The sequence below is a fragment of the Astyanax mexicanus genome, chromosome 16 (assembly GCF_023375975.1).
Source record: "Astyanax mexicanus isolate ESR-SI-001 chromosome 16, AstMex3_surface, whole genome shotgun sequence".
In the NCBI taxonomy this organism is placed as follows: domain Eukaryota; kingdom Metazoa; phylum Chordata; class Actinopteri; order Characiformes; family Acestrorhamphidae; genus Astyanax; species Astyanax mexicanus.
The window spans coordinates 15,666,356-15,687,653 of NC_064423.1; the positions used below are offsets into that span (position 1 = coordinate 15,666,356).

Genomic DNA, 21,298 nt, shown 5'->3' on the forward strand with positions numbered 1-21,298 from the left:
TACGATATTACACTGGCAGCTGTTGTGGTTGACGGGGGCTTTTAGCAGGCTTGTAGTGACGGAATGACAAGCCATGGAAACTCATCACAGAGCCTATTGATTTTGTCTGTGTTGAGAATGGAAGTGACCCACAGGCTCACCCCTGGGGAACACCATCGGTTATGGTTATATATTCTCCTTAGAATGAACCTGTCCAGACTGGCCGATGCATCTGTTCTTGTTGTGTACCAAAAATAAACACAATAGGGTTCTTTGTTTTCATGTCGTGTCTTTTCTTATGACTGAACAGTTCAGTGCGTGTTATTGAGCGTCTGGTAATTATGTGACAAAGGCAGTGGAGATAGATTTTTGGTGGAATGACTGAGACTGTGCTGCCACAGTGTTTGCTGTTACTAAATGCCCCTTTCAAAGGTTTTGAGGTCTGAAAGGAGAAACTCTTTAAGCTGAACTTTAAATGGAAAAATGGATTGGCTTGGGAGTTCCAAAGCTTGAAGAAGGATGTTTCATAAATTGCCCTAAAAAATAGGCAGTAAATAGGGTGGAACCACCAAGAGACCAATAACAGAAGGCTTCAAACAGTGGGAAGGTATTTAGAAACCAATCCAAAACATAAAATATATATCCACCACAAAACAATGGTAAAGTCCAGTAAAAAAAAAACAGTGGACCTAAGCAGTGCGTTCTTTACCCAATATTTTTTTATCTTCTTAATCACCTACACCTTTTAGACTAGGGATGCACGATATATCGTTTAAGCTTTTCATTACGATGTGCGCATGCGCAGCATTCACATCGCAGGACGTGCGATGTCACTTAAGGCAATTAAATCAAACACGTCATGTTGCAACGGTTCGATTCTTGACACAAAAAGTAGATACACAGCGTTGTGTCTGTGTCTTAGATAAGCGCTCCGAGAGGGGGTGCTTTTTCTGGTAGGGGTGCTGAATCCGGCACAAAAGGGACACTTGTTGCAGGACATCACTGACGCAACCGCAATGCAACTGTAGACCAGAAGACCAATGCAGAACTCTGGAGAGTCAATTCATGACAGTAGTCTTGCTTGATTACCCACTAGGTTTCCTTCCTGTTGACTGATTTCTTCTGGGTGCAACTATTGTTTTGAGTTTTGAGTTTATTTGATGAGTGTATTCAGCTTGAGCATTAGTCCACTGTTGGTGGTTGTCGTGTGCTTGGAAGTCTTTGGACCAGTCTCTTCGGACCGGGCATTGGAGAGTTGCTCCTCGCATGAGCAGTGACAGATTCTCTTCCTTTCCAGGGCTTTTCCTACACTTTTTAAATTATTTATAAACTGCATGTTGTAGTCTCATCAATCATGATCACATTTTGCAAGCAGCCCATCTGTCCATCTGTCAGTGGGCACCTCCCTCCCTCCATCCCTCTCTCTCTCTTCCTTTGCTCTGCGGTGGCTCTCTGTTGCTCTACTCTCGTACATCCCTGATAGTAATCGTAAGCCCTCGCTTTTTCCCTCTCTACCTCCCCGGTGGCCTCGGGTCTGAAGGATTGATCCCTCCTTCGCTGATATTCCCTGGTGTCTTGTTCTAAATGATCTGATGGAATGTTCAGACCCAAGGCTTTGCTCTTACTGGTACCAACTTGCCTATGGTCTATGGTATGGAGGTATTGATGGTGTTCAGGACTTGAATTAATAAAGCATTGCCTGCAGTAGAGTAGTAGCGCTGATCTGCAGTCATACTGCAGGTGCTGGTGCTGTTCTGGACTCTGACCAATTGGTCTGACCAACTGCAGTCTTGTGAAAGACTTGTGTAAGAAGGGCTTACACTCACCTGCTCCTAAGAGCTCCTCTCGTTTCCTTAAGCTGATCTAAGCACAGTTGTAATCTGTGATGAAGACCTCTTAAGCCAGGTTGCAGATCAGATGAGAAAAATTAGCTGCTTTGGTGGGATCAATACAGTGACCTTACACATCTCAACTCTATTTTCTCTCTTGTGATTCAGAATTCAGACTGCTGGTAGGAGCTCAGTTTAAGCTCCTAAATGAAGAGTTTATTTCTTTTACTGGATGAAGTTCGCATTTTTAGTTTTGCAGTGTTGCTATAAATTGCAGATAACAAATAATAAAACAAAGTTTCTCAAAGAAAGTTAGGAAGTATTTTGCTTATTTCTCCCTCTACAGAGCAATTTAAGGAAGACTTTCAGTGCATAAAAAGGGCACTTAGCGCAGAGAGTGTAAACCTAAGCTGATTTTTTTTTTTTTTTACTAAATGACACTCAAAACTTGTTTTGCAAAACAGAATTCTTATGTTAGCCGTGTTCAGAGGCAGAACTGACTTCTCTGGGCACAGATACATCTGGGATGAATCATCACATAGTGGAAACATACAGCGTAAGCCCAAATAAGTTGAATTTACTTTAAAAAAAATGAGGAAAAAGGGCATCGAATGGTCCTGCAACTATATCGGGCCTTGTGGTTGGTTTTTGGTTCGAATCGCGGTCATGCAGCTTGCCATCAGCTGCTGGAGCCCTAAGAGAGCACAAATGGCCTTGCCCTCTCTGGGTGGGTAGATGGCGCACGCTGGCAACTCAGCAATGATGCACAGCTTCTCTGCAAGGGCAGCTTTATACAGGTGTTTCCGAGGCTGAAGCAGTATTAGCATTAGCTGCTAACCGCACTAAGCGCTAGCTCTTTCACCATTCAGAGGTGAGTATTATTGGCCTGTAGCACGCTGCTAACTCCGGCTAGCGCTGCTGGAGCAGCATTAGCTTTAGCCGCTAACCGCACTAAATGCTAGCTCTTTCACCATTTAGAGGTAAGTATATCAGACCAAGGCTTGCGTGTTTACCGTGTTAAAACAAGCTACATGGGATAAACCGCTAGCTAATATTGCCCTGGCTTAACAGAACACTCTGGGTTCCTCAGTTTAGCGCTGTCAGACAGCTTTTACTAGCGCTGACCATGGCTAGCACTAGCAGTTAGTCACTAATAGGGCTGTGAATCTTTGGGAATCCCACAATTCGATTCAGAATCGATCCTTGGGGTCACGATTAAATTTTTTCAAAGTGGTTGGATTTCTTTTTCTTCATCCTCCATACTTTAGCGGCGCAACAACAAACACCGTAACGCGACACTACACGCCTCTCTGTAGCCTAATAGGGAGAGGAAGTGAGAGCAAAAACTTTCCCTGTCCTGTTGCTGCTGTCTCGCGACACTCACCTACTGTCTCGCGGAGCTTTTTTAACTGTCACGCGGAGCTTTTGAACTGTCGGCGGAGTTCATCTACTGTATGAGCTCCGCAGGACAGTAGCTGAGCTCCACGGTACAGTTAAAAAGCTCCGCAGTACAGTTAAAAAGCTCCACGCGACTGTAGCTGAGCTCCGCGCTACAGTTAAAAAACCATCCAGCGGTGAGACCTGCTGAATTAGAAGGAAAACATGGTGACACCCCTGTTCCTTACTAGTGTCTCATAATGCGCCTTATGCATGTAAATAGACCAGAAAATAGCTGTTTATTGATAGTGCGCCGTATAATCTGGTGCACCAGATTTTATAGCCATGTTTACAATTCCTTATGAATGGATTATAATATGAGATTGCTATGTTTATAGAGTCTTATAGATATAACTTTTAGAAAGTGTTACTGAAACATTACTCACACTGTATAATCTCTCAATTATTGTGATTGTTCTGGTGACTACAGTGTGATGTAATTGATATAATGCCTAAATAACCCAAAAACAGTGTATTTTTGAATAGTGTGTGCTTGTTATCATGCAGATGCAGAACCTTTTTTTTTTTTTACTCTGCTAGGTACAGTTCATCTCTCTTGCTGGTTCTGTCGCTCTCACCCTCACCCTCTTGCTCTCTCCATCTCCTCGCCCTTTAATCCCTCGGTTCCTGCTAGTTTTATGTGGCTCTTGAGCCTTTTAATTACTCCACTCTCATGGTGACAGCAGTAAAGAGCTCCCCTGCAGTAAAAGGAAATTGAAAATGAAAACAGCAGTGGGCTGTCACAGTGAGAAAGGTCACAGCTAGCCTTTTCTGCCTCCTACACATGTTCTCTCTCACACACACACACACACACACACTCGCACACTCGAACTCACATTGCCTGATTGCTCCAGTTTTAATCAAAAATGCTGCTGAAACTGGTGCCCCTTCACACAAACCCTCATTCAGTGTTAGAATGGAAGGCTGATGCCTGATTGTGTTTCTGAGAGCGAATGTGAATATTCCGGAGAATGCTTCTCTCTCTAGAAAAGTGCCCAAAAAATTCTTCCTATGATTGCTGTACGCACTTCATTAAAACCTACACAGAAACACAGAAACTTTATTAACTTTTAATTTATTCTTTACTCACTTCTAAAGACTGTTCTGCTAAATAGTAAAAAAAATAACAATAAATTAACAGTTTATTACAGGGGTGTCAAACTCATGGATAAAATGTTTGCTTGTTGCTCTATTAACATACATCCTATTAATTTGTCATGTTATGACATTACATTACATTACATTACATTACATTTGGCTGACGCTTTTGTCCAAAGCGACTTACAATAGTCAAGTACAATGTAAAATAAGTTTAAAGGTAAAACATCTTTGGATAGGGATAAAAGGAGGTCAAAGGGGAATAATAGGATAGAGGAGTGAAGGAGAGGAAGAAGGAAATGAGGTTAGAAGTAGTTAGTGTGTTAGAGGTGTTAGGAGAGTAAGTGCTCTTTGAAGAGCTCTGTCTTCAGGAGTTTCTTAAAGATAGCGAGAGATTCTCCTGATCTGGTAGTGGAAGGTAGTTTGTTCCACCATTGGGGAACTCTGTATGAGAACAGTCTGGATTTGTGGGCTTTGTGTGAATGTTTGTTTGGTAAAGTGAGGCGACGTTCATTGGAGGAGCGCAGCGGCCGGGAGGTAGCGTAAGCCTTCAGGAGCGAGTGCAGGTAGGAAGGAGCCTGTTCTGTCATCACCTTGTAGGCGATTGTAAGAGTTTTGAATTTGATGCGAGCATCAACTGGTAGCCAATGGAGCTCAATGAGCAGCGGGGTGACATGTGCCCGTTTTGGCTGGTTGAAGACCAGACGTGCTGCTGCGTTCTGGATCATCTGGAGTGGTTTTACTATGAAATCCAGTGGTTATGAAATCCAAAAACTCCATCAATCAAGAACCAAACTATTCAAGTGAATAGAAATGACATCAAATACAAGTTATATTAACTTTGATCAAAACGTTGGATACTAAAAAGAGGGTTAATAAATATATAAACTCAAAAATTATGAGCTGCTAAAAACATGTGACAGATTTAGCATTTTACAAAAAAAAAAAAAAAAAAACTGACTGCAACCGCCTTGTATCAAACTAGATGCTTAATTACAAAATCTGAACATTATGGGATAAACATTTGTGTGTCTCAATTCCACCCACGAAGTTACTCCTTCCCACTGGCAGGGTTTTCACATCAATGACTAGTGGCAGAAAGCCGTAACTTTCGTGGGTAACACAATCGACAAGCATTGTGGGAAATGTAGTTTTTGGTCAAAGAACGCTTCTGACCTATTTATTATAGACACTAAGATCATACAAGCTCTCGCCTTGTGTTTGACACGTGGTTTATTATGCTCAAAATGCTAAAAAATAAAAAAAATTAAAAAAATCTCTGAGGATACATTAAGAACGACCCCCCCCAAATAAGTTGTGAGGTGATATATGGTAAATGCTGTTAGCTGGTAGCACCCTGGCTTTCTTTTTTCCTTTTTTTCTATTGTTGCTTAAAATTTAAAATAATCCGGTGTGGCTTGTAATGCATATAATAAGGGTGTGCCGTATCGTATCGAACACAATAATATCAATGATGTTTTTGAATTTTGTGAAACGATATTATACCCTGAAATATTGTGCCATATCACTTAACCCCAATTATCACATCAGGGTACTACTTACTACTTTTTTTGTTGCTGTTTTTAGCAAAAGAAAATTCACACTGTTCTAATTTTCCATTATACTATATATCTACTAGAGACTAGAATTTATATCTGTGCAGTATCATTCATTTTACTTTAATCCTGGATATATGGAGATATTTGGAGTGCGTTATTAGTAGCATGACATTCTGGTTTATTGACTTCTGTTACAAATCTGATCAAATTCTTGTGTTTTTTTAATGTCTCAGTTAGGGGTGTGCCATATCATGTTGTATGCAACAATAAAATATAATTTTCATTTTGTTGCAGTAGTTTATTCTTCTTCTTTTTTTTTTTTTTATTCAGTCTTTTGTCTTATTGCCAAGAGTATCACGAAAATGCCTTGAAATATCGTGATATTATTTTAGGACCATATCGCCCACCCCTAATATGAAAATCGACCAGAAAATAAACGTTCATTGATAGTTCGCCTTATGAAATGATTAAACTAGCTAACGCTAGCTAGCTATTAAAGCTAACCTAAAGCTAAGTTATGTGCACAGCCTACCACACATCTATACGTAACATTAACTTACCTGTTTCTAAATGTGTTGGTGGTGAAAGAATTGCCTCATAAATTCGCAATTTTTGTTTTCTGTGATAGCACAGCTAAACTTTCCAAAAAAATCCATTGTAATCAATATATTTTAAAGTATTAATTTTAATTTGGTTCTTGCCTTGTTTTCATCATAAAAAAATAGATTTTTAACTAGTATTTTTCTTCAATTTCTAATTTCCATTAACGAAATGAACACTGGATTGGACATTCCATTTCTGAAGCTGTGCGAGAATTTAACATTCCACATTGTCACGTGTGTACCAGGAATACAAAAAAAGAGTCATAAAAGGCATTACCACCCACGGTGGACAGTGCAGCACAACGGGTTATAATGATTGTGACTGGTGTAATCTGGCTCGAATTTTCCATGTGTATAAGACAAGCGACTCTTGCAAAAATTGCATTGAAATTCAATGTAGAAATCTCTGCATGCATATCCCACAGGTCAGTGCAGCGTCCTTTACCTTTCATGGGACGTGGCCAAAAGTCCCAAAACAAGATCCATGTTTCTGTACCATGACGTTTGGCATGAGTACAGTCAGTTAATCCAGTAGCTGCAGCCTAAAACTAAAGAAAAGGCAAAACTAAGTGGAATCAAAGTGGAAATCCTGTAAAAAAGATGTTGTGTGTTCAGCATTCAGGGCAATATTGGTATTCATGCTGAGTGGAGACTTGACAAGATCCTTGAGATTTCCCCCTCTCCTCACTAAAGCCCTTTGAGGACCATCCAGACAAAGCTCTGTGAAGAATGAGTGAATCTGCGGTGGGATCTGGAGCCCCTCAAAGAGAGTCATTTCAGCAGCACTCCTGCCATTATTGCATTATTCAGTCATGACTTAGATAAGTCCTCAGACAGTTGTTGGTTCATGACTCATGAGAGTGGTTTTATCAGCAGTGAGAGAGATGGTTAATTATAAAACCTAATGAACAGTGGAAAAGGCCTGTTTATATACCATATTTAAGAAGGGTGTATTGGTGTAACAGTGCAATCAATGCAACAAAGTCAAAGTGAACAGAAAAAAAGTGCTATTTGTGGTTTATAGTTATAATAAACTTTATTTTTATAGCACCTTTCATACATAAAAATGCAGCTCAAAGTGCTTCGCAATAAAATTAAATAAAACAGCAAGATATTAAAGTAATATAAAACAAATAAAACAATTAAAAAGTAACAATTTAATAAAATAGTAAGATATAAAACATTTAAATTAAAATAAAATATAAAATAAAATACATTTAAACAAAAATCACTTAAGCAATAATACACGAGAGGGAGTGCTATAACGTGTAATATGGGCACTGCTGTTATTACACGTTATAGCACGAACCGAGACAGCTGCAGTGCATTACCGGTTGATAATGGCACTCATAAAACTCATCTTAGCCAATCACATTGCAAATTGTTAGGGCTGTGAGTTATGGTCTAAAAGCTTAAATCTAATAAATTAAAATGTCGATATATGATAAGATAGCATATTGTGAAAACCTTAACAAAAAACAGGGATTTGTGTGCCATTATGATTGGGAGCTCGATAGTTCAAATCCTGGTCATGCAGCTTGCCATCAGCTGCCAGAGCCCTAGGAGAGAGCACAATTGGTCTTGCTTTCTCTCTCTCTGGGTGGGAAGATGGTGCTCTTTCCCCTCACCACGCCTTGTGTTGCTGATTAGAACAAGGAACCGAGTCGCTGCGCTTTCCTCCGAGTGCACTGTGATGCTACTCGGTAATGCTACATCAGTAGCAGTTCGAAAATAGTTGGTAGCTGACTTCAAATTCAGAGTCTTAGACATGTATCAGAGGAGGCATGCTCTAGTCTTCACCTTCCTGGTGTTGTGGCATCACCTGTGATGGGGGATAAACAGTTAAGTAGCAGCTAAATGGGTGGGACAATTGGCTTAGCTAAATTGGGAGAAAATAAATTGGGGGAAAAATTTTAAATAAATTAATAAATAAATACAGGGTCCTATTTTAGCTCTTATCAATAGACGAGCCATCAACCGTGTGTCAGTGTCTTTGCTATCATAAAGACGGGAAAAGTATTCCTTACATGTACTAATTCTCTTAATTAATTATGAATGTGTTTCGTGCGTACCCTGCAATAAATCAATCAGCGTGGCACTTGAAATTGCCTTTCAGATCAGGTGCACTCTGACTTTGGTGGAATGCTATTTTAACGGCATTCACAATGTGAAGGTTGTGCAAGCAGCTCATTTACGGAGATAGCAATGTTATTTTATTTTGTGTCCTGTTTGTCGTTTATGTAAAAGTTGAGTTTGCCAAGATAGCAATGAACGTCTGACTGGTGACTGTTGTCTAGGTTGTAATAATTTTGTGGTGCACCTGTGTTTTCTTTTGCCAAGATAAGGACTTTCTTTACTGTGTTTTGGAGCTGTGCTGTAAGCATTTTACCATTTTAAGCATTGTACCTGCACAACATGGCCTGACTGAAGTACAGCTGATCGGCACTAAATAATATATACAGATGATTTATATGCAGTAGCTGTATGTCCTGTTTAGAGAGCAGCACCTCTGTGCTGGTGTGAATTGAATGTGATGAAGGTTAAGTGAGGTCCCGGTCTGGGACTATTTAAATCAGGAGGATGCGTTCTGGATGTGGAGGTGCATTTTTTTTTTAACTTCATGGTGGTAAAACATAGCAAATGCACTATTTAGACAAAAGTTATATTTGTTATGGAATTAGTTGTATTAAAAGGAGTTTATCATTTTTGGAATTACTGTCTCTACTGTCCCAAATTGCCTTTTTTTAGATTTTAAAGCATTGCTGCAGTTCAAACCGAGCATCAGAATGGGGAAGAAAGGTGATTAAAGTGACTTTAAACGTGGCATGATTGTTGGTGCCAGTCGGACTAGAGTTAGCAGCAGCTTTGCTGTGTGTTGAAGTATTTGAATGAGTAGTTGAAGGTCAGTATCCCAACAGTGTGTAAAAGTTGTTAGAAGGTATATTGAATTGCTTTTTTTCTGTTGAAGCCCAGTAAAAAAAATAAAAAATATGAGTATTCCATTTATCAGCTCTCCTCGTAACAAATGCCTGAACAAGTTCTTTTTTTTCCGCATCGCTCCAGGATAGAAAAGTCCTACCTTCAGCAGAATTTGGGAAATGACAGAAAGCTACTTCAGTGACTAAGGTTATATGAGGGACGAAAGCAAGCTCTGAATCTAAAACTGTTGCCAGGGTTTTTTTATTTCAGATTAGATTTTTTCTATTCTAGGTTTGATTGTAGAAACTTTGAGAATACAATATTTGCCATTAAGCTGGAAAACTTGTAAAGTGTCACATCAGCATAGCTATTAAAATAGATCTTATGTTTGCTATGACAAATAACAAAAAGAGTACAAATGGAAAAATACAGAGGCCACAAAACTGAACCTTGAGGGATGCCACAAAGAATATATGTTTTGAGTGATTTCCCAATGAAACCAAGGCCTGCTGCTTTATTAAATATGATCTAAATCATTGCATAACTCTGTCTTAGGGGACTACTTAGTTGTTTAAAGTGAGTAAGATGCAGTAAAATTTGAATAAAAGGATTTTGTCCGTCTGTCAAATGTAATTAATTAATTGATACATGTTAGATGATATAGTTACAATGAAAATGTGTCTGACGTTTTTTGTTTGTTTTGGTAGTTGATAGTTTGGTAGTTTGTTAGTTTTTTTTTCTCAATTTAAAGGTTCTTCAGACTCTTCATACTAAACTCTCCTAAACAATTGCAGTTCTTTATAGTTGTGATTCAGTTCAGCTCTGCAGGAGATTTTTTTTTGTCTAAATAAGGCTAAAATATTTTGCACTTTAGTATCCCAACAATTATGAGATTATTAGAAAACTCTAGTACAGAATCATGTTCAATGTTTGATACTTTAATAGCCTCTTAAAGATACTTTGATGTACTTTAATGTCCTATTAATTAGAAATAAAATTAAGATTTTACAACAATAAGATATTATTTTGTTCTTGAATAGTTTAATTATGATTAAATTATATATATTTTTTATAATTATATATCCTAATGTTGATAAATGAACAGATACTTTCTTTTCTTAATAATGACAAAATAATGATAATTTAATATCATAATGAATGTCAGGATAAATTGCTTGGCTATTTAATGTAGCAGTGATTTAAAAATATGTGGTATTTTGTTATGCGTGTAATTATTCTCTGCCTTTTTATCCTGATAATTATCATAAGTGTAATTATGATGTTCTGAAAGATGCTGAAATTCTGCTTTAGCAGAGATTATTTTGTCTGTCATTATGCTGATGTGTGTGTGTGTGTGTGTGTGTGTGTGTGTGTGTGTGTGTGTGTGTGTGTGTACAGAGGGGATCAGGCAGAGGTACGGGGAGCTGCCGGGGGAGCTGATGCTGGTGGAGCTGGAGAAGGACCGGCAGGGTCTGGGTCTGAGTCTGGCAGGGAACAGAGACCGCTCCTGCATGAGCATCTTCGTGGTGGGCATCACCCCCGGGGGTCCGGCCAGCCGCGACGGACGCATCAGAGTGGGGGATGAGTTACTGGAGGTAATCTCTCTCTCTCTCTGTCTCATATACACACACACACACACACACCAGGGATTAGTGTGTGACTGGCATTTACTCTGTTTACTTGACTGTGAACATTCTTGGTTAACTTATACACACACACACACACACACACACCCCATCAGAGTGTGAATGATTCTCTCAGGAGCTATCACACTGCACCAGTGCATCTCTATCTCTTTTAGTGTCTCTTTTTTCTCTTCCTTTTTCTCTCTTCCCTTTCTTTTTCCTTTTCCCAATCATTTCCTCCTCTCTCTTTCCACTCAAGCACTTATCCCCATTTCTCTATTTAGCTTTTTCTTTTTCTCATTATTTCCATTTGTCCCATGCTCTCTCACTTTCCTTTCCCTTTCCCTCTCTCTCACTCTCTCTTGCTTTTCCCCCAATTTATTCCTTCATCTATCCTCTGTCTCAGTGATTTTCTGTTATTGTCACTCTGTTCTCTCTATTTGCTCTCGCCTTGCTCTGAACTTTTTTCTCTTCATTTTCTTTTCTTTCTCTTTCTTCCCATTTCTCATTCACATATATTTCCATGTCTCTCTTTTTTTCTCCCTTTCTCTGTTATTCTTTTCTTTTTCCCTTTGTCTCTCCATCCTTCATATCCCTCTCTCTTTCCTAGTGGTGGTGGGAAATGTAAGATTTTTAGATGCATCTCAATTAGTGGGCGATTCTGAATGGATTCTCAAAAGCCAGAATCCATTCAGACCTACAAACATGTAGCTACGAGTTTTGATTTCCTTGTGCGCTTTTACGATTTTCATTCGAAATAGAATGAAAGTTGGCCCTCTGTTGAGCAGGTTTTTATAATGTGAGATTCAAAGTTCAAAGCGGAGAGGATGCGCATTTCTAGCTCAGAAAAACAGGCCAAAGAGTCTAAAAGCAGAGAATGCGCATTTCTAGCGCAGAAAAACGGGCCAAAGAGTCTAAAAGTGGAGAGAGTGCGCATTTCTAGCGCAGACAAACGGGCCAAAGAGTCTAAAAGTGGAGAGAGTACGCATTTCTAGCGCAGAAAAACGGGGCAAAGAGTCTAAAAGTGGAGAGAGTACGCATTTCTAGCGCAGAAAAACGGGGCAAAGAGTCTAAAAGCGGAGAGGGTGCGCATTTCTAGCGCAGAAAAACGGGGCAAAGAGTCTAAAAGCGGAGAGGCTGCGCATTTCTAGCGCAGAAAAGCGGGGCAAAGAGTCTAAAAGCGGAGAGGGTGCGCTTTTCTAGCGCAGAAAAACGGGCCAAAGAGTCTAAAAGCGGAGAGAGTGCGCATTTCTAGCGCAGAAAAACAGGCCAAAGAGTCTAAAAGTTGCCGTAATTAAGATGTTTTATATTAAGAGACATCATGAAATTAATCAATTTAAAAATCTTAGTTTACACAACACTGTCAAAGTTAAAGATAATAAGTCAAGTAAAATGGTGTGTAAATGAAATAATCAGGAAAATGTATTATTTAAAGTGGTATATTTCATTATTTGTTTTATTACAGAGTCTTTGGCCCGTGACTTCAAATATATTTCTCCTTCTAGCCCCCAACAAAAAAAGTTTGGACACCCCTGCTCTAACATATGCATATCGCTTAATCTCACATTTACCTCATGTTTTCACACATTTGTGTGTGTGGTGTGTGTGTGCAAACTTCATATGGAGCTGTCAACTACTTTTATTCATTTTCCATCGACCCTCACTGTGCTAAAGACTCTCTCTTTCTCGTACTCTCCCTCTCTCACTCGCTCGTTCACTCTCTCTCTGTCTCACACACACACACACACACAGCTGATGGCATGTTTCCTTTTTCTGAAGTAGTTAAGATAGAATAATGAGCTACACTATTTTATTTATCCCAGTTAAACTCAGTAACTCAGCACATTACAATATTTTCATTCAAGAAGCATCAAAATTGAAACTATCCTGAGATAATGAAATGCTCTGTTGTGTACTTTGCATAATACTTTATTCCTATGCAGATAAAGCATTAAACAGACACAACATTAAAAACATCAGCTTATAGACATTACACTGGTCAGCCATAACATTATACACAATATTACCCTAACCTAAAGGTATTTTTTCAATCAATTTTTTCAAGTGAATAGAAGTATTTTCAAAGAGCCTATTAAATAGCTTGGTACTTTAAAAGTGCAAAATAGTCATGCAAAACAGAAAAAAATAGTAAATAAGAAAAGATCCAGATCAATATTAGCATTAATAATCATTTTATAATCGAATTGCAGACCTCTGAATCGTAATTGAATCATGTGTGACTAGAGATCCCCTGCCCTAGTCCTTCCCCATCTCTTCTTTCCTCCCCATCTCTTCTTTTCTTCCCCATCTCTTCTTTTCTTCCCCTTCTCAAACCTTTTTTCTGTTATTGTCACTGTCCTCTCATCTCGCTCACCTATTGCTCTTATCCTATGTTTTCTCTTGATTCTTTTATTCCTCTGTCTTTCTTCCCCTCTCATTTTCGTTTTTATTTTTCTCATCTCTATCTCTCCCTCATTTTCTTTCTTTTCCTCTCTCTCTTTCTCTCTCTCTCTCTCTCTCTCTCTCTCTCTCTCTCTCTCTCTCTCTCTCTTTCTCTCCCCATGTAACAGTGTTTTGGTGTAGGCCCTGGTTTCATCCACTAGCTAAATGAGAGGTTTCCATCACTGTCAATTTCATTCACTCTCTCTCACACACACACACTCACACACACACAGACACTCACACAAGCTCTTAGATGTAAAAGATGTCATCAGAGTAAAGGCAGGGGAGATGGCCTCTGTATAACAGGGTCATGTTGGACACTCCAGAGCTAAGAAATGCTTTCAGAAATTTCAGGTCTGTCTTGTGTCTGTGTGCTGTGACTGTGGCTTACTTTACACACACATGTTCATGAACATGTTTAAATAAAGCTTGGGTACAAGCCTCCTTTTGGATAAACATTGCATGGGTGATTATCTTTCAGCTGGCAACCAGTTATTATATCCCAACTGGTGCAATGAGTTGCTTCTGATTTCTTAAACAACCATGTGGAAAGACACACATCCCGAGGACGTGGAAAAGATGTCAGTTTGTTTGAGAAGGGTCAAATCATTGGCAAGCATCAAGCAGATAAAACAAAAAGGACATAAAGGAGATAAAAGAAACTACTGAAATTGGGTTAAGAACTGTCTAACGCATTATTAAAAACTGCAAGGATCATGGGGACTCACTGTCTTTGAGGAAGAAATGTGGCCCGAAAAAAAAGTCCTTGAATTTAAGCGATTGGTCAACTCAAATCAAAGAAAATCAACACTAGAACTCAGGGATATGTTTAATAGTGAAAGTAAGAGCATTTCCACATGAACAATGAAAATAGGTGCAGTAGTAATGAGAGTTTTTTTTATTTGTTTGTTGTTGGGTTTTTTTCTTTTCAATGTAACAATTTTATTCAGAAAATATTAAAAAAAAAAAAAACTTTTACAAAAAAGATCAGATACGGTATTGAAATCCGAGTCCAATTCCAGTACTTAGTTTTAAAGCTCCTGTACACACAATTAGAAATGAAATAGAGAATAAAATGGGCTTCTAAATGTAACTCTTCATTGCACATTAAACAGTGCCTTTCAACAGTACTTAGCATAACTGCTGCAAGTCTTTTGCAGCCTCCAGCAGGTTTACTTCCAGGATTACTCTTTATTTACTGTAACTCCATCCATCTTCCCATCAACTCTGACCAGCTTACCTGTCCATGAAAAGAAAGAGTCCTCACAGCATGATGCTGCCACCACCATGTTTCACAGAGGGATTGGTGTGCTCTGGGAAATGAGTTACTTTTCCACCACACATAGAGCTTTGATATTAAGGCCAAAAAGTTCAACTTTGCTGTGTTCCTTAACATGGCTTGTGGCAAAAGGCACTTTGTATCTATTATATACACAACTTTATATCTGACCTGTCATTCTGATAAGTTTCTTGCTCTTCATGATGCTGTTTGATCACTAGTGTTCTCTAACAAACCCCTAAGGCCTTCACAGAACAGATGTTTATATTTCTACTGAGACTAAATTACACACATCTGGACTTTATTAACTAATAAACAAATTGGGGGCCAGGTATCATTTTTGTTCAACTTCACAAATATGTGCTACCTTGTGTTGGTCTAATTACTTACAATCTCAATAAAATACATTTAATTTTGTGTTTGTAAGGTGACGAACTGTGAATAAGTTCAAGGGGTATCAATACTTTTTCAAGCCACTGTAACAAAGAGATGACTCTCATAAGTCATCTCATTGTCCTTCTCTGTCTCTCACCCTCTCTCTCTCTCTCTCTCTCTCTCTCATTTTCTCTCCCTCTCTCTCTCTCCCTCCATCTGTCTCCACACTTTACAGTTCTATTATGTAACATCCCCCCCCCTCCTCCTCCCCTTTCTCCTGACCCTCATCTCTGGCAGGCCAGCTCCATTCATTACAGCAGTGTAACTGCCAGTATGAAAAATTCATTTGAGCAATGCAGCTTGTGCTGCTCGGGTGCTATAGCCATTACGGTCACACACACACAGATACACACACACACACACACACACTCACAGATACACACGTATGTTATCATATCCTTTACAAAGTCTCACACTTTCAGATATCTGTTTTTTTCTCATCTGTCACTCAGAGCATTTTAACACACCTGAAGATTCAATCCAAGGTCAGTGTGTTTGTAACATTTGTGCACATTTGATCAGATTTGTTTCAGTTTTATTTTCACTCTTCATTTTATTTCCAAATGTTCAAGGACACCGCTTCCAATAAATGTGTTCAGCTGTGTTTAATTCGCACCCATTGCTGATACAGAAACTTTCTGGAGCTGATAAATCATGAGTGGGCTGAAGGGGTATAAAGACCCCCCAGTATTAAGCTATTGAGCAGAGGATCTGTGCCCTCTGAAATGATGATGGAGCTCCATTCAGTACTCTGTTAATACAGACCTCTGTTGATCCAGACCAATGATCTGATGATCTTGATCTGGCCAATGTTTTGTCCTTTAAGGGTCCTTAAGGGTGCCCTCACACTAAGCACTGTTTAGTTGAATTGTGCTGGAACACGAGGTCTGCACTCCCGGGGTTAATTTGACCTGGTGCATGTTTAATTATGTTTTCCCTACCCTACAGGTAGTGGTTCAATTAGGATAATTAACTAATTTTCATGAAACAAAAATTGATGTTCAAACTTTTTAAATGTTTCACTACTTTATTATTTTTGAAAGACCAACACATAAAACAATAGTGTTACATAATATTAAAACATAACATTGCAATTTGTTGTAGTTTTTGATGGTTTTTATGGTTGCAAATATGTGAGATGAACCATTTTCATATTATATGTTGATTACACTAATTAGGGCAAGCAGAAGGATACTTTTAATTATTTTTCCAAGATCTTCAAACTTTAAAACGGGACAAATTGACCCGGAACATAACAGGAGGGTTAATTATCAGTCGCTTCCACTGTGTTATAGTATCACTGACAGTTGGCTGTGGAATATTGAGAAGTGAGGAGGAAATTTCACGACTGTCACGGTACCACACTGGAATTCACTGAGGTCCTAAGAGCATTAAACAATTCTTTCACTAAGGTCTGTAGAAGCAGTTTAATGATCTGGATGGGTGAGCGAATACTTTTGGCGATATATTGCATGTCCAGAAATGTCTGCTTTACAGAAGAGTAAAAATGAATGGAAAAAGGTTTCAATCCAATTTATTAGTGCACTTTTATTGGTTAAATTATCATGAAGTCTGGACATGATATATATATATATATATATATATATATATATATATATATATATATATATATATATATATATATAAATACACTACTGTGAGATTTACACTAGTTTAAGATGTGAAAAACATGGAGATATAAGGATCTTTTGTAACAGAGACACGTTATATCTTTATGATCCGTATCAGATTGCCTATTGTTTGAGTGTTCTTCATCTTCCTGGAGCAGAAATCAGTGTGTATAGTGTCTGCTTCCATTAGACCTGCACACAGTGCTGCGTTAGCCCTGATCGCTGCCAAACCATTCAGTCTCAGATGAATGGAGCTGTAATTATGGAGCACGCCTTCATAAGCTGCAGAGTTGTTGTTATAGAGGGTGATGCATTCTTCTTCCACTGCTCTGTCATTAACGTATACGCTGAGGACTGTTACCACTAGAGATTTTACATCGGGCTCAGTGGATTTATTGTAATGGTTTTAAGTTCATATTAATTATGGTGTATTTGTTTTATCATAAATAACCCATTAATACTGATGTCTGTGCATGTCTTCTTATCTGGCATCCTTTGAGTATTATCTCAGAACTGATTTAAAGCCCAATTTTGCTCTCTCAGGGCTCGGGCAGTTGATGGCAAGCTGCATAACTTGGATGTGAACCAGCAAGTGGTGCCTGTTTTAAGATTAGAGCAGTCGAATCGTACAAGAGTCCACTTATGATTTTATTGGTCGACCTCAAGGTACTCCACTCACTTGTGATTGCTGGAATGTGTTGAGTTAATGCATGGGTTGAGTTAGGAAATACAGTCAGAACTTACTTTATGTGATGTTTTGTCCAGAAGATTCAGCTCTGGAAAAAAATAAGAGACCACTTAAAAATGATGAGTTTCTTTGATTTTACCAAATTGAAAACCTCTGAAATATAATCAAGAGGAAGATGGATGATCACAAGCCATCAAACCAAGCTGATCTGCTTGATTTTCTGGACCAGGTGTAAAGGCATAAAGTTATCCAAAAGCAGTGTGTAAGACTGGTGGAGGAGAACATGCCAAGATGCATGAAAACTGTGATTAAAAAACAGGGTTATTCCACAAAATATTGAATTCTGAACTCTATGAACTTTATGAATGAATGAACATTATTTGAGGTCTGAAAGCTCTGCATCTTTTTTTGTTATTTCAGCCCTTTCTCATTTTCTGCAAATAAATGCTCTAAATGTCAATATTGTTTCATTTATTATATTTTACTCAAACATTTACCTATAAATAGTAAAATTATAAAAAACTGATTCAGAAACTAAAGTGGTCTCTTATTTTTTTCCAGAGCTTTATATCAGGATCTCATTTGACTAAATCTTTTACCATAATTGATGTAGACTAGTGTGCTTATGTGGCTGGGGAATTGAACCCTAGTAGACCATGTTATAAGCGTTGTTGTTACCTATTACATCCTTACAAGCCTTTACTAAACAACACCTAAATTAATTTTCAAATAAAAAATCTTTACTCTCAGTACTCCAAACCTTTTCCTCACCAATCTTAAAGAGCCTTTCACGCTGCCCTGCCTGGTGCACTTCTGATCTATTGATCACGTTTATTGTTACAAGCCATTGATTCTTGCTTTTTTTTAATATGATCATTAGCGCCAGTAGGTCACATGGGGCAGAAACATCACACAGAAACATCCCTGCCTACGCTTATGTAAGATGAAAACTGAAGCTCTGGACTGAAGTCTCTTCAATACGTAACTTATAGACTGTGTTTTAGAAACTAGAAATGCATGAATTTAGGCGCTGCCACTATGATGAGGAGATCGCGGGTTCGAGTCCTGTTCATGTAGCTTGCCATCAACTGCCAGAGCCCCGCGAGAGCACAATTAGCCTTGCTCTTTCCCTACATCACTGTTATGATCGGGTGATGTTGATCATAACAAGGCATCTGTGAGCTGATGTATCGGAACCGATTAACCGATGCGTTATTCGTGATTCGTTAATGCTGCATCAACAGCAGTTTGAAAAGAGGTGTTGGCTGGCTTCACATGTATCGAAGGAGGCATGTGGTAGTCTTCATCCTCCTGGTGTGTTTGGGCATCACTAGTGATAGGGGGAGTCTTAATGCGTGAGTTGGGTAATTGGTCTTCTAAATTGGGAAGAAATTTTAGAAATAAAAAAATAAAAGAAGTTAAACTGTTGTTGTCCTATTGTTTTTTTGTTTGCTGATTTATTTAAATATACATTTAGACCTTTCAGGAATTGTCTAGTAATGATGATAGTATTGTTCTTATTCTAGAGACTTCCACTCTTCACTAAATCTCTCGACTCTGTTCCAGTCTGCTTCTAATGAGCGTCTTTTTAACACTGATTAGAATGGATTCTGGGTTGAGTTCATCATTTGAAACACTTGCATCATTGACCCGGGAGATAAAGTCCTGCTTAGAATGTTAATGAGGATCTTTTGTTGCTTTGTATTCAGATCAACAACCAGGTGCTGTATGGGAGGAGCCACCAGAACGCTTCAGCCATAATAAAGAGCGCTGCGTCCAAGGTCAAGCTGGTGCTGCTCAGGTAAAGATGGAGAACGTTGCACACAGAGAAACACACACTCTGTACCCTCACACTCACTGTAAAGACAGAGACAGAAGCTCTTCTGTTGCTGTACAGCAGGAGTCGGCAATTAAGTTTGGCTTTGGATAGGCCTTTCACGATAACATTTTCAGGATTATATATTGTCCCAGAAATTAGATAGATAGATAGATAGATAGATAGATAGATAGATAGATAGATAGATAGATAGATAGATAGATAGATAGATAGATAGATAGATAGATAGATAGATAGATAGATAGATAGATAGATAGATAGATACATACATACATACATACATACATACATACATACATACATACATACATACATACATACATACATACATACATACATACATACATACATACATACATACATACATACTTACTTACTTACTTACTTACTTACTTACTTACTTACTTACTTACTTACTTACTTACTTACTTACTTACTTACTTACTTACTTACTTACTTACTTACTTACTTACTTACTTACTTACTTTCTTTCTTTCTTTCTTTCTTTCTTTCTTTCTTTCTTTCTTTCTTTCTTTCTTTCTTTCTTTCTTTCTTTCTTTCTTTCTTTCTTTCTTTCTTTCTTTCTTTCTTTCTTTCTTTCTTTCTTTCTTTCTTTCTTTCTTTCTTTCTTTCTTTCTTTCTTTCTTTCTTTCTTTCTTTCTTTCTTTCTTTCTTTCTTTCTTTCTTTCTTTCTTTCTTTCTTTCTTTCTTTCTTTCTTTCTTTCTTTCTTTCTTTCTTTCTTTCTTTCTTTCTTTCTTTCTTTCTTTCTTTCTTTCTTTCTTTCTTTCTTTCTTTCTTTCTTTCTTTCTTTCTTTCTTTCTTTCTTTCTTTCTTGCTTGCTTGCTTGCTTGCTTGCTTGCTTGCTTGCTTGCTTGCTTGCTTGCTTGCTTGCTTGCTTGCTTGCTTGCTTGCTTGCTTGCTTGCTTGCTTGCTTGCTTGCTTGCTTGCTTGCTTGCTTGCTTGCTTGCTTGCTTGCTTGCTTGCTTGCTTGCTTGCTTGCTTGCTTGCTTGCTTGCTTGCTTGCTTGCTTGCTTGCTTTCTTGCTTGCTTTCTTGCTTTCTTGCTTGCTTGCTTGCTTGCTTGCTTGCTTGCTTTCTTGCTTTCTTGCTTGCTTTCTTGCTTGCTTTCTTGCTTGCTTTCTTGCTTTCTTGCTTGCTTTCTTGCTTGCTTTCTTGCTTGCTTTCTTGCTTGCTTTCTTGCTTGCTTTCTTGCTTTCTTGCTTGCTTTCTTGCTTGCTTTCTTGCTTGCTTTCTTGCTTGCTTTCTTGCTTTCTTGCTTGCTTTCTTGCTTGCTTTCTTGCTTGCTTTCTTGCTTGCTTGCTTTCTTGCTTGCTTGCTTGCTTGCTTGCTTGCTTGCTTGCTTGCTTGCTTTCTTGCTTGCTTGCTTGCTTTCTTGCTTGCTTGCTTTCTTGCTTGCTTGCTTGCTTTCTTGCTTGCTTGCTTGCTTTCTTGCTTGCTTGCTTTCTTGCTTGCTTTCTTGCTTGCTTGCTTTCTTGCTTGCTTGCTTTCTTGCTTGCTTGCTTTCTTGCTTGCTTGCTTTCTTGCTTGCTTGCTTTCTTGCTTGCTTGCTTTCTTGCTTGCTTGCTTTCTTGCTTGCTTGCTTTCTTGCTTTCTTGCTTTCTTGCTTTCGTGATCCCTGAGGGGAAAGATTATTGCGATAAACGATAATTTTGTCATTTTAAAGGGGCACTATAGAAAATAGTACTTTTTTTTTTCTGCTTCTGCGCTCCAAAAGGAGCTTTCAGACAATGTGCCAAAGTAATAAAATACCAGCATAATACTACTTTTACACCATTTTACAATTAAAATAACTTTCTATTAATAACAGGCATTGGCCTTCCAATATAAAAATATTTTAATATCCTAAAAAACTAAAATAGTACAACCACTCTGAGACTCTGTTGGTTCTGAGATAACTGCACTAAATATTAAATAGAC

The 21,298-nt window shown here is 38.4% G+C and overlaps 1 protein-coding gene across 3 annotated transcripts in view; it reads left to right on the forward strand.

Moving 5' to 3' along the window:
• Positions 1–21,298, forward strand: part of patj (PATJ crumbs cell polarity complex component) — a 210,094-nt gene that overhangs the window by 140,439 nt on the left and 48,357 nt on the right. For all 3 annotated transcript variants that reach the window (XM_022669623.2, XM_049465996.1, XM_049465995.1), the window contains exons 31-32: positions 10,822–11,018; positions 19,233–19,324. In XM_022669623.2, coding sequence (XP_022525344.2) covers positions 10,822–11,018; positions 19,233–19,324 — 289 coding nt within the window. The remainder of the gene's footprint in view (positions 1–10,821; positions 11,019–19,232; positions 19,325–21,298) is intronic.